Here is a 14,543-nt window from a genome sequence, read left to right on the forward strand (position 1 = left end):
AACATGTGAACCAATCAACCTTCTGTGCTATATGGAAAAAGTCAATGATCATCTGCCTAATTCCACTTTCCTGACCACTCTCTCCTTTCCCTCAATTCCCTTAGATCAAAACACTCTTTATTTGCACTGGGTGTTGTCGTCCATCCAACCTATATTGTATATCCTGCATCTGACCTTCATTCCATGAGCGTGCATTCTTCCCATGTTCTTTTACACTCTTTACTTGCAGCAACTGACCTATTTTTACATCATCTTTGCTTTCATCACAAACTTAAGCAGTAAAACCTTTAATCTAATTGCTTTAATTTTAATACAGTTCTGTCCTCTAAATCTAGCTTGGATGATCTTTTGCTTCAAACTTCTCAACCTCTTGAAAAAGTGTTTCCATATATTCTTTATCTTTGCTTCATAATGTTAAACATTTCGACTAAATTGCCTAATCTGTGTCTTAACAAAAGTAATCTACTGAGTCTTTGTTTGGATTTGTAGTCCTCATAATCAAGTGAATTTGCGCTTTACATCTTCGTTGCTTCAGCATCCATCCTACTGCATGGAGCTCAAAGTGCACATGGTGCTTCAGCTATGATCTTAGTAAGTTTGTATTCATATAAAACTATTACATATTGGTTTTAATATTCTGTATCTTTTAAAACCTAGTATTCCACTAGCTTTTTATGGGCTTATCTACTCAACATGTGAACACGTACCACTCAAGTTTTGTGTTCTTTCACATCCAGATTTCTTTATCCTTAAGTATAATTTTATTTTAAAGCAACTAATAAATATTAATTTATTGACACCATTGACATTTGACCTTGTTTCCCACTATTCCACCATTTTATTAATTTCCCTTAGTGTCATTTGCTTAGTAGTTCAATATGCCTCTAGTTTAGTAACCCCATATACAAGATGTTTATAGTGAACAGAACTTGTGGGATACCACACTATTATCACATATTTTACATAAATATGGTTTTCTTCTAAATCCACGGCCCTTAAATGTTATTCTTTGAAACACCTTATCAAATACTTTTTGAAAGTCCCTGAGTGCATTTCCTCCATATTTGTCACTTTGTCAAAGAATTTTTCTCAAACATCTCTAGTCTGGTCTTATCTTTCTAAATTATCTTGATGAATTGTCATCTGAAAACTCTGAAACAATGCTTTATCTTAAAAAAAAGTAGCTATGATTAACATATGCATTGTACTCCAGACATTTTCTTTGGTGTGGGGGAGGAGTTGCAAACATTGGTCTTATATTCCTAAGTGTTGTTGGTCTTCAATTTATTTCAGCTGTGTTGTGATCTTTTTAAAAATCTCATTCATATAGCATGGACATCTTTGGCTGGGCCAGCATTTACTAACTGTCCCTTGTTGCCTTGGAGGTGGTGGTAGTATGCTGCCTCCTTGGACTACTGCAGTCCATGCGTTGTGGGTAGACCCACGATGCCATTAACGAGGTAATTCTAGGTTTTTGACCTAGTTGCCATAAAGGAACATTAATATAATTCAAAGTCCAGGATGGTGAGTAGTTTGGAGGGGAAGTTGCAGACGGTGGTGTTCCATGTGTTTACTGTCCTTGTCCTTCTAAATGGAAGTGGTCATGGATTTGGAAGGTGCTATCTAAGGATCTTGAGAGAATTTCTGGAGTGTATCTTGTAGATTGTACACTACTGCGACTGAGTGTCAATATGGAATAATTGGTTGTGAATGTAGTACCAATCGAGTGGCTGCTTTATCTTGGATTATGTCAAGCTTCTTGAGTGTTGCTTGAACTGCACTCATCCAGGCAAATGGGAGTATTCCATCACAATCCTGTCTTGAGCCTTGTAGATGATGGACAGGCTTTGACTCATCCTTGTAGCTACTATATATATATGGCGGGTCTACTTCAGTACTGGTCAGAGATAACAAGGATGTTGATTTTGGGGGACTCTGATGGTTACATCATTGAACGTCAATGGATGGTAGTTAGATTTTTGTCTGTTGTTAGAGATGGTCATTGCCTGACATTCGTGTGGTGCGAGTGTTATTTGCCACTTTTCAACCAGCACCTGGATGTTATCCTCGTCTTATTGCATTTGGACATCATTTCTGTTTCAATGTCTGAGGAGTCACAAATGGTGCTGAACATAATGTAATCTTAAGTGAACATCCCCATTTCGGACCTTATGATGGAGGGAACATCATTAATGAGACATGTGCAGATGATTGGGTCAAGACACCAGCCTGAAGATCTCCTGCAGAGATGTCCTAGAGCTGAGGTGACTGATCTCCAACAACTAGAACCATTTTCCAGCTGCGATTCCAACCAGTAGAGAGCTTTCTCCCAGCTTCCTATTAAATCCGGTTTTGCCAGGGTTACTTGATGCCACACTCCGTCAAATTGTAGCCTTGATATAAAAGGGCCATCATTCTCACCTAACCTTTGGAATTCAGCTCTTTTGTTCATATTTGAACCAAAGCTGTAGTGAGGTCAGGAGCTGAGTGGCCCTTGGGGAACTCAAACTGGACATCACTAAGCAGGTTATTGCTGGGCAGGTGCTGCTTGATAGCATTGTTGATGACACCTTCCATCCCTTTACTGATTATCAAGAGTAGACTGATGGGGCAGTAGTTGATCAGTTTGGATTAGTCCTGTTTTTTGTGTGCAGGACATACCTGGAAGATTTTCCACCAGGTTGACATCTCGATTAGTTACACTTGGTGCTGTCCCTGCCATGCCTTCCTGCAGCTTTTATTGAGCCATGGGTGGTCCCAAGGCTTGATAGTAGTGGTAGATTGGAGCTCTGCCAGGCAATGAGGTTGCAGATTGTGTTTGCATATGATTCTGTTGCTGCTGATGGACCACAAAGCCTCATTGGATGCCCATTTTTGAATTGTTAGATCTGTTTTTCTTCATTATTCACTCATGCGACATGGACATTACTAACTGGCCAGCTTTCATGCCTATCCTAGTTGGCCTTGAGAAGATGGTGATAGCCCACAATGCCATTAGGGAGGGAATTCGAGGATTTTGACTCAGTGACAGTGAAGGAATGGTGATATACTTTCAAGTACGGATAGTGAGTGGCTTGGAGAGGAATTAGCAGGGGGTGGCATTTCAATGTATCTGCTGCCCATATCTTCCAGATGGAAGTAGTCATGGATTGAAAGATCTATTCTGAAGATCTTTGAATTTCTGTGGTGCATCTTGTAGATAGTACACAGTACTGCTACTGAGCATCTGTGATGGAGGGAGTGGATGCTTGTGGATTTGGTGCCAATCAAGTGGGCTTCTTTGGCCTGGATAATATTGAGCTTTGAGTGTTACTGGAGCTGCACCCATCCAGACAAGTCAGAAGTATTCCATCAGACTCCTGACTTGTGCCTTGTAGATGATGGAGACGCTTTGAGGAGTGAACAGATGAGTTACTCACCACAGTTTTCCTAGCCTCTGACCTGCTCTTGGAGCCAGTGTTTATGTGGCAGGCCCAGTTGAGTTTCTGGTCAATGGTAATCCCCAGGGATATTGCTAATGGCGATTCAGTGATGGTAATACTGTCGAATGTCATGGGGCAGTGGTTAGATTGACAGATTCTTATGGTCATTGCCTGGTGTTTGTGCAATGTGAATGTTACTGGTCTGCCCAAGCCTAGATATTGTCCAAATATTGTTGCATTTGAATATGGACTGCTTCAGTATCTGAGTAGTCACAAGTGGTGCTGGGCATTGTGCAGTCATTGGCATTCTTCCACACTACTGACATTTTGAGGGAAGGACATGAATGAAGCAACTGAAGGTGGTTGGGTTAAGAACACTACCCTGAAGAGCCCATGTAGAAATATCCTGGAGCAGAGATGACTGACTCCAACAATCACAACCATCTCCCTATTTGCCAGATATGGCTCCAACCAGTTTGCACCCTTTACCCATAGATTCCTGTTTTACTTGGGCTACTTGATGCCACACCCAGTTGAATGTGGCTTTGATGTCAAGGGCTGTCACTCTCACTTCGCCTCTGGAATTTAGCTATTTTGTCCATGTTTGAACCATGTTTAATGAGGTCAGGAGCTGAGTGGCCCTGGCTGAACCCAAACTGGGTGTTGCTGAGCAGATGCTGGTTGAAAGCAATATTAATGACACCTTCCATCACTTTACTGATGATCCAGAGTAGACTGATGTGGTAATAATTGGCTGGGTTGGATTTGTCCTGCTTTTTATGTACAGGACATATGTGGGCCCAATGTGTCCCAGTTATCCCAGTGATAGTTCAACACATGATGTATTGTGTTATCAATGTGAAGACTGAACTTCGTCGCCACATAGACCCTTCTTCAGAACCAAGGGGGCCGCTGGACTCGACGTTAATTCTGGTTTCTTCAGCAATTTCTTGTTTTCATTTGTCTAAAATACTTGCCTTGGACAGTTAATGGTTAAATTTTAACTATCGGAGGGAGGGACAATATTGTAAGTAATGTTGTTTTTGAATTGCATAGATTTTGAATTGTGTTTCCCTCTTTCATACATTCACAAATAGAACAGCAAATAGGCAAATACTGTCAATAGGGTTAGGGAAGAGCTTTGGTATATTCATCAAATGGAGTTTTATAGCTGACAGATGCATTTGTCAAGTTCTTGCAAGTCTTCAACCTCTTACGCTCCAGTGAAATAGGCCAACCTATCCTTAACTTAAACCCTCCATTCCTGGCACCATCCTAGTAAATCTCTTCTGAACCCTCTCCAGCTTAATAATATCCCTCCTATAACCGGGAGATCAGAACTGGACACTACTCCAGCAGAGGCCTCACCAATATCCTGTACAACCTAAACATTATGTTCCAACTCCTATACTGCAAGGTCTGAGCAATGAAGGCAGGGCATGTTAAACCAAGCTATCTGTGTGATCCAAACTTTTAAAAATTACATATCTGCGCCCCTAGGTTTATCTGTTCTGCAACAATACCCAAGGCCTTACTTTTAATTGTATAAGACCTGCCTTTGTTTGTTTTTACCAAAATGCCATTCCTCACATTTATCCACATTAAACACTTGCCTTGTCTTTTTGTTAATAGTGGGTGATTCAGTGATGATAATGATGAAGGGTATTTGTTAGATTATGCATTAGTGGGGATGGTCATTGCTTGACATTTGTGTGACACGAATGTTGCTGCCACTTTTACTTATGTCTGGATATAGTCCAGGTTTTGTTACATTTGGACATAGACTGATTCAGTATCTAAGGAGTCACGAATGGTGCTGAACATTGTACAATCATAAACAAACTTGCTCACTCTGACCTCATGATGGAGGGAAGATTGTTTACGAAGCAGTTGCTGATGGTTTGGGCACTACACTGAAAAGCCCCTGTCTGAGTCCTGGGATGACTGACTTCAAACAATCGCAACCAGTTCCCCTTCTGATCCACACTGATACCAGTTTTGCACGGACCCTTGATGCCACACTTGATCACATGTGGCCTTGATGTCAAGGGTTGTCACCCTTGCCTCACCTCTGAAATTCAGCTCTTTTCTCCATGTTTGCACCAAGGTTGTAATGAGGTCAAGATCTGACAAAACCTTAATGTGGCATCTGTGAGCAGGTTGTTGCTGAGCAGATGCTGTTTAATAGCACTGTTGATGACAACTTTCATCACTTTACTGATAATCAAGAGAAATTGATGAGCAGGTAGTTGGCCAGGTTGGATTTGTCCTGCTTTGTGTCTATTTGGGCTTACCTGGAAATTTTCCAAGTTTCAGGTAAATGTCAGTGTTGTAGCTGTACTCAAGCAGCTTGACTAGTGGAGCGCAAATCGTCAATACTTTCGCTGGAATGTTGTCAGTGCCCAGGTCTTTGCAGAAACCAGTGCCTCCAGTAATGTTTGGATATCACTAATACAGCTATTCGAACACGTATTGTGTACTCTGAATTACTGAGACCCAATTATATCTCAGTTTTCAATACAGATGCTCTTGTGACGCACTTTGTGGTATTTATACTTATTTTTGTGGAACTGAACAGAGTAGATAGACTTGTTTTCCAGTTCTAAGCTTTCAAGTATTTTGAGTTGCATGGCACCAGGGTGAATTACTGTTCCTGAGACAAACTCAAAAGTACCTGGTTATATTGCAGGAAAGCATTGAATAAAGTTAGCTTGCAGGCTGTTAATACATTTGTCCTATAAAGCAGTGTTGGCAAATAAGTCCACTGACCACACAGAACTTTATTTATTTAATTCATTCATGGGATGAGGGCGTTGATGGCTAAACCAACATTTATTGCCCCTCCATAATTGCCCAGAGGGCAATTAAGAGTCAACCACATTGATGGCATAGCACCAGAAAGATTCATTTTGACAAAATATATTGAAGCTTTTAACTTTGCAAGTGCTTTTTAAAGCTTTTGATTTAAGATTCAGGCAGGCTAGTCATTTGAACAGCCAACTCAATGACCAGATTCTTAATAAATCTGTTCTTTGATTTTTAGGTTTTCAAAGTATGCTTTCATGCTTAATTTAGCTGTCGTTTATGGGTCTACATTTACATATAATAAAAATATATTTGAAGCATAAATTTGATTCGGCTACTGCATACGTGTTTTTAAAATTGTACCTATTATATTCTAAGGAAGTCACTTATAAATTTAAACCCCTCACCTCTTCCCCCACTGCCACCCGCCCTCCACCAAAAAAAAAGGGATTAATTAGAAGAAACATTTTCCTACATTAACAGGATATTCCCCTGTCCTACAAAATATGGTAGCAAACAACGCTTCCATTACATGCAAAGGGAAGTGGACAATTATTTGGAAAATAAATGTACTTAAAGCATAAGGGGAAAGATCTAAATGGATAACTCTTTGAGAGAATTAGAGTGGAACAAGGAGCTAAATTATGCTACCTGTTTAATTAGATTCTGTGCTTCCAGTTAAAATCCTAAGATTTTTATTTTAGTGATGCTATAATCGATCTAAATTTGTGAACAATACATCTGAAAGAATGGCAGATTGTATCCAGAGGTACATACCTTTGCACAGGTCATTTTAAGGTTCATTCTACTTTTTTTTCCCCTCTAGCACATCATAGCTCTTGACAGATTTATAGAGGTTTTGCATTCAGGCACATACCTGGATTTTGCTGTGGTAACAACAGTGCAAATTAGTGTTAGTTGTCAATTACTACACTGACAGTAAAATCTGGAGTTCATACATGTAGTTAAATTTGAAAATTCAGAAGTTGCTGTCAGTGATCCTATGCTTTGTCATAGGGTACATTAATGATACCATCTCAGCCTGCCTTATCTCTGCCTCCACACCCATCCTTGTCTCAAGACTGCAATCAAGTAGAAATCACTGAACTGACACAAAATTATCTTTTAATGCCTTTAAACTTGCTATATAAACTCTTGGAAAAGTTTTGCCTTGTTAAGTGAAGTGTAATATTTTTAATGACACATTAACTTAATAATTACGACTGAACAGCCTCACTTGTCTTAAAAGAAGACTGGTTTCATATTAGGGGAATATCCAATTTCTCCAATATGGCTGAATAAATTAATTTCTAAAAATGTATTTGCTATATCCCAATTCTTTTTCCACTTATAAAAATTTTGATTAAGAATGGAACTCTGTTTTGCTTCCTGGTTTACTGTCTGTGAATAAATCAGTGTGATGAGCTGCTTACCCCTTGGATGTTGACAAGAATCATTGCTGGATGCCTGACAATCCCTATGACTTGGCACCAGTTTCAAACAGTTGTTGGGAAAGGAAAAATTCTTGCCACAGATCAATGTGGGCATTTTTCTTCAAGGGCAGTGGCAAATGCCTCATTTTGCTACTGACCATGATATCTGGGATAGGGTATTTGAGGAATGGGAAAATCATAAAACTTTGAATTGTATTTTGGAAAAGAAAAGCAAAACTGAAGACCTGTTAATTATTTCTGGTACCGCTGCATTACATTGTGAATATTGAACACACAGACACACTTAGTGACAGCCATCATTTGATTGCTCTATTGCAAAGTTTGGAATTTCATTGTGGACTGGAAAAGCATGGTCTTCAAATCTCCAGTTTCTGCAAGGAGAACAGGTTAATAATTTCATGGTTCACTATCTCCTAAATAATTTTGTATTGATCCTAATTATAATGAATGTGGAACAAAGTCACTAGTACATTTGTAACCACTAGAGAATGCTAAAAATACTGAAGGCTTTTAATTTGACCCCAAGACCCATAATGATTATATTGATACAACTTTTGCTCTGCACCAGATCACTTTTGTTATCGGAAAGTTAAATAAAGTAACTGAGAAGTGATGTAAATTTAAACTTGTAAGTCTGTATCCTAGTTTTTCTGGTAATTAGTTTGATGAATCTATTGATTTAAGACAGTTGTTACATAATGCAATTCTTTAATATACTCATCTAATTCTGAGGTAAATCTAGCATTGCTGGTTTGCAGTTGAAATAGTTTTGGGTCTTTTAGTTTGTACCACATTTAGATAAAAACTGCCCTTGCTCCATGTTAGCAAAGGAAATCTCAAAGTTTTAAGTTTGCAGCCAGATAATAAAGCAGACTTGATCTTCCTTGTTGGGCTATATTAATCAAAAGTGACTTAACCAGTTAATTTCATCTACAGCAAGGTTTTTTTTTAAACAAAAGAAGCACCTCAGCTTGTAAAATGTTATTTTCATTCAGCCCTAGCGTCTTTGCTAATACTATGAACTTGCTGTATTTGCAGTGTGGCTGGCCACCCAGAATCATAGCACATTAGTGACTGAACGTAGTGCTGTTCCTTTTCTTCCAGTGAATCCAGAATATTCTGCAACCAGGAACCAGGTATGTTAGAATACTAGTGTGTCTATTAAATATATTTTTGCATGTTTACTTACTTTCTTACTTACTTAGTATGGAAACTGGCCCTTCGGCCCAACAAGTCCACACCGACCCGCCGAAGTGCAACTCACCCAGACCCATTCCCCTACATTTACTCCTTCACCTAACACTACGGGCAATTTAGCATGGCCAATTCACCTAACCCGCACATTTTTTTGGACGGTGGAAGGAAACCAGAGCACCCGGAGAAATCCCACGCAGACACGGGGAGAATGTGCAAACATATATCTAAAATAATGTGTAAAGTTCTATGTATTCATATGAATGTTGCATACATCAGATCCATATTATAATGCATTATACATTTTAATGAATGCTGGATAAGAGGAGAGGGAAATTAGCTCATTCACAGTTCTTTAATTTGTTTCTGTTTTACCCATCCTTCAACATTTGTTCTAGTGGAATTGATCTTTAGGAAGGTGTGTGAGAGTGAGATCTTGTAATTTTAATAATGTTTGCTTGGTCCCTCCTTTTGACAGTATGATCGAGATTAGGAATGATCTGTTTACAGGCACAGCACTATTAAGCAAGCTGGACTACTAGCTCACCCTAATGAAGTTACCTCCAAGTGATTTATGAGAGTTTTGTCAAATTTGGTTGAACACTTTTGCCTAAATTTATATTTAGAGAAGGAAGCGGGAATGCAGTACTGATTTTTCAATACAATGACTGTACAAGAGCATTACTAGTTGAAAATCGATGACTACGTCTGTCATTAGGTTGCTGTTGCTTGCTTACAACCAAGCAAAATGTTATTAATGTCTTAGTTGAATATTGATGCAGTTTTGACAGACTGGCTATATACATCTCTCAATCATAATCTTATTTTGTGACTTGATTTATGTACTTTGAATTTTCTGGTACTGTAAAGGTGTCTTTTTCACTTGATACTGGGTAAACCTCTGTTAATTTAAACCTGACACACACTCAAGCTCACCACATGCCTTAATCTGTTAAAGTTCGAAAGGCCAAGAGCTATCCCAGATTTAACTATTTAAAGTGTAAATTAACAATTTTCTTCTTTAAGACCAACAGAGAACATTAAAACAATTATTTATGACTCCTTTCGCTTAAACCTATCTTTTACCTCCCACTCTACAATACTGGTCCGATAAATTCTCTCTCAAATTTATGGCAAAATCAATTTCAAATACAGGTATAGTTTTCAGATGTCGAACGTTCTCTGTAGGTTTCTCTAGGTCAACTTTAATGTTCTGCTGCACAAATTTCTTCTATGGAGATACCTTTCAGAGAGCTATTTGGCTAGCAGTCTGTACTTGTTGGCGCTCTTTGCTGTTCTCCCCTAACTGTTCAAAATGTTGGTTTTATACCCCAAAACATTGGATCATTTCATTGGCTTGATGTCATCAAAACACTATATTCAAATTTGATTGGATTTTGATATCTTGGAGCATAATTGTAAGCTGGCAAAATTCAAAGTTGTTGTATACCATGGCAACTCATCTGCACTATTGGTTTCACAGTCAAATGCACATTTTAAATTCTTTCAGTGCACTCTGTGCTTCTCCAAGCCCGTGCCAGCTTCCAGTCTCTCTCAAAGGTGCAGTACACCTCTACACCTTCATAACACACTGTTCTTCAGATTTGACACTCAGCTTTTATATATGTAAACTTATTTTGTAAATAATACCAACTTCATCTGGCACCTGACAACACTTCATATCACAGCTGAATTCATAATAGGAAGCACAGCATAAGAAATTAATATTGTATGACCTTTGTGCTTCTGCTGATAGGAGATTGTATTTTGCTGCACAATTTCTTAGAATTGATTGCCAATCTTTTCCACAAAGGTTTAAGCCATTGCAGTCTTGTCACTTCATTTGCCAAATAACTGCAAAAATAAGATGATATTTGAACTTTGTTAGCCTTTTTCTTAAAAGGCTTTGGTTTAGGAATGTTTGAACAGTAAAATAAGTAATCTAATCTTCAAGTGAAAGATAAATCCAACAAGTGTGCATGTGAAAGGTGTTTTTGTATTCAGTTAAGTTCCTAGAAGCTGAATGGTTAAAAGAAATTTAAAAGTAGCTCTGTTAGTATTGTGCCATCCTCTGCTGCAAAATGGACTCAATGTACTGCATTGTTACAAATTTCTAATATGACTGTCCTTTTTGACACTTGTTTTGTGGATGGGAAAAATCTAAGGGTTTTGGATAGGCATGTCAGTGAGGAAACTTCAATTTAATAGTGAAGTTTATTTCCTAAGATTATTGTTTCAGGGGTTAGATAGTAGAAGTGTGAATTAACCAGTTAATTTCTTCTGTGGAAAGCTTATTTGTTTAAAAAGAAGCACCTTGTAAAATGTTACTTTCATTGAACCCTTGAATAAAGTTTAAAATCTCTTATCCACTATACTGTCAGCATTTCAATTTAAAATTTCCTGTGAAGTGACTGCTTCTTGATGACCATGCTAAACTTTATCATGTGGTGTATGTGAAATTAAGAGACAGAAATAAAGGCATCCACTTCCATAGCATAATCTCTTGAAGTTTCTCAAAAGAATTCACAAATGATGGATTACTTATGAATTTCAGCCACTGAGGTAAGCAAACACAGCAGCAATTTTCATTACCACAAGAATCTGCTTGTTAACAGACTTAGGTATCTGTGGAATTTAAGATCACTTCCTGAGTAAATGCACAGTGGTATTGAGATGTTCAGATCAAGATGATCCCAGGTTTGAAATTCAGTCATATAAGATCAGCTAGCATTGGTTTAGAGATTCCCTAACAGTAGTCAAAGTACTGACAGAGTATAGATGGCTAATTGGAGGATCATAAAACACAAGCAGTACTATAATCCTGAGGATTTTTAATTTTCATATAAACTGGACAAACTATATTAACCAGAGTAGTTTGCAGGATGTGTTTGTGAAATATATACAAAACCATTTTTTTTAGAAAAATGTGGTGGAATCATCAAGAGAACAGGCTATTCTAGATCTGGAAAGAAAAAACAAATATTTGGAGAAACTCAGCATCTGTAGAGAGAATGTTTTGGGTCCAATGACCCTCCTTCAGATCTTCTGATAGGATTAACCAGGAATCTTGCTGTAAAGCATCCTGTTACAACCTCTAAGGGGAAACCAGAAAGCACAATAACCAAGTTTACTCTAAGATCCCGAAATGAAGAAAATATCAGCAAGATTTCACTTTTGCCAGTTAATATAAAGAATCAGAATCCATGCATGTTAGTTGTGAATTTACAGGCAAAAGATACTGCAGACCTTTTACTAACGAGCACCTATGGGGCTAGGAGTGTGCAAGTTGATTGAATATTCCAATTGATCAAGAGGTCCACAGAATCGATGTAAAAACACACACTAAATAATAGAAACATAATGCAGGGGTTATACCTATTGCTGTTATACTTTGTTTACAGCATAAATCACTAACATAATAATGCTACCTTGCCTTAAATAAAGTTTACCAGCAGAGAGCTGTCTCACTTGCACCCTAAACTCACTGTTCTGACATTGCGGAGATCACAGTAATATAGTAAACTTTCAGTATTTAAGGTATATAATTTTTCTCAGTTTATTGAGAGTGCTAGTTCATACAGTGCTGGCTAAAACAGAAGTTTTTTGTATTTCAAATGCAAAGGTAACTTTCATTCTAAATAGTTGATACAATAAAGATATGTCTTAGGCAGCCACAGGTACTTGAACTACACCCTGCACAAATGTGGCACCACGTGTAATATGACAGCTTTTCTAACTTGAACAGTTTGACCGTCTGCTTTCATTCACTGGCAGGCATGTTTCTTCTAAGATCCCCACATATGGTCATCATGGGAACAGCACCTCCTTAGTGAGATTCAAAAATGTTTTAATGACAAATTTCTCTTGGACATTTTTATCAGACCCTTTAATAAACTCTGAAATGTCATGTCTACTGTGACAAAACTGAAGCAGCAGCAGTAAAATTATCCAATTCCCAGTGCTGCTAACTTGTGTCCAGCTTTCTGTCCTTTTCAATTGTATTACAGATGCTTCCTTGTAAATGTGTCTCTTCTGTTCTCCCTCTGGTGCAACTGTTCTTTTTTTTTGTAGCAATAAGTTCTTTGTCTTCTCTGTCTGGCAATAGTGTGGGGTTTGGTGTCTTCCATGTTTCTTGACAGTGCCAGAAGGCTGTCTTGCAGATATGCTGTTTCACTAAACATTTCCATGTGCAGAGATGTCGGTCATTCTAGACTTCTGTTGAATTCCCTTCAGAAATCTATAGGGACCGTAGCTTCCTTGGAACTGGGTGATGCCCTTCCTGCCACTTTCATGCTTGGTGACTCACCATGTGTTGTCTCTATTGTCTCCTTCCATTTCTTATGCTCTTTTCCAGTTTCTTTTTTTATGATCTCATCTGAAAATGTTGTAAAGGAGCCACAACAGTCCTTAAAGTAAAAGTCAAGAGTATACAAGCCAGTATTCTCTCCCTTTGCTTGTACCACAGTCTGCTTCAGCAATTGCCTTCCTGTTCAAGTGGCCTGTCAATACTCAATCCAGTTAAGATAACTGTTTATTGGAAAGTCTTTTGCCTATTCAGCAATACACCAGCATGAGAAAACAAAAGTCATGAAATCATCGAGCCCCTACAGTGCTGAAAGAGGCCATTCGGCCCACGAGTCTGCACCAACCCTCTTAACAGTGTCCCGCCTAAACCCATCCCCACATTTAACATGACCAACCTACCCAGTCTGCACATCTCTGGTTTCTGCCGGACAATCCACATGGTCAGTCTACCTAACCTGCACGTTTTTGGACTGTTGGAGGAAACCAGTGTCCCCAGCAGAAACTCATGCAGAGAATGTGCAGATTCCACACAGTCACTGGTATCTGGTTTCGAACCCAGGTCCCTGGTGCTGTGAAGCAGTAATGCAAACCACTCCAAGTGCAGTTACAAATTTAGGAAAGACTTCAAAAGATAGTTTTGTTCTAACAAACTGCTACCTTATTTAACTATTGGGAGGATACTGTCTGCAGCAAGCAACCTCACAGCAGTTGTTGATACTTGTTGACTTGAGTGGGAGAAGTATTAGACCTGGAGATGTTAGTGATGGCTTTGTGAAGGGAAGGAGTAAAATTGTAATCGCTAATTGTTGAAATGAGGCATTGGTATGAAAGTCACACAAGAGGACATGCTGTAGCTGAGTTACTGAACTTTCTGATCATCATTTCAATGTTGGTGGTTGTTGTGTCCAAAATTTCCATCTCTAACTCATGTTACAGTGAAGATTAGGTATTTATGGATGACATCCAATACATGACTTCTAAAGCATTTGAAGCAACAATGTTTTACAGGAATAAAGTGATATGCAACAAATGCTACAGCTTTTTTAATTTCACGTTTATCAGTATCTCAAAATGAAAGTCATAAATCAGTGTGTTAGAAATGCAAATCTTTTGTTCTTCTCTAAGCTTCATGGTTTCTGTTTTAATATATTTAGATTTTACGTTTTACTTCATTCAGTCCATGGACTATTAATTGATCTTTAAAAGTATGTATAAAATTATAGAAAAAGATATGATTACAAAGATGATTTTTTCCCCCCCCCAAAGTAGTGAATTTTAGTCATCATACTTAAGATGTAGAGTTGAAAACTGTGGCACTGGAAAAGCACAGCAAGTCAGGCAGCACTCGGGAGCAGTTGACGTT

The 14,543-nt window shown here is 38.3% G+C and overlaps 1 protein-coding gene across 8 annotated transcripts in view; it reads left to right on the forward strand.

Moving 5' to 3' along the window:
- The window catches only part of git1 (G protein-coupled receptor kinase interacting ArfGAP 1), a 220,828-nt gene that overhangs the window by 163,250 nt on the left and 43,035 nt on the right, over window positions 1-14,543 (forward strand). For all 8 annotated transcript variants that reach the window (XM_072589745.1, XM_072589750.1, XM_072589746.1 and 5 more), the window contains one exon: window positions 8,720-8,817. In XM_072589745.1, the coding sequence (XP_072445846.1) occupies window positions 8,720-8,817 (98 nt within the window). The remainder of the gene's footprint in view (window positions 1-8,719; window positions 8,818-14,543) is intronic.

The sequence above is a fragment of the Chiloscyllium punctatum genome, chromosome 19 (assembly GCF_047496795.1).
Source record: "Chiloscyllium punctatum isolate Juve2018m chromosome 19, sChiPun1.3, whole genome shotgun sequence".
NCBI lineage: Eukaryota > Metazoa > Chordata > Chondrichthyes > Orectolobiformes > Hemiscylliidae > Chiloscyllium > Chiloscyllium punctatum.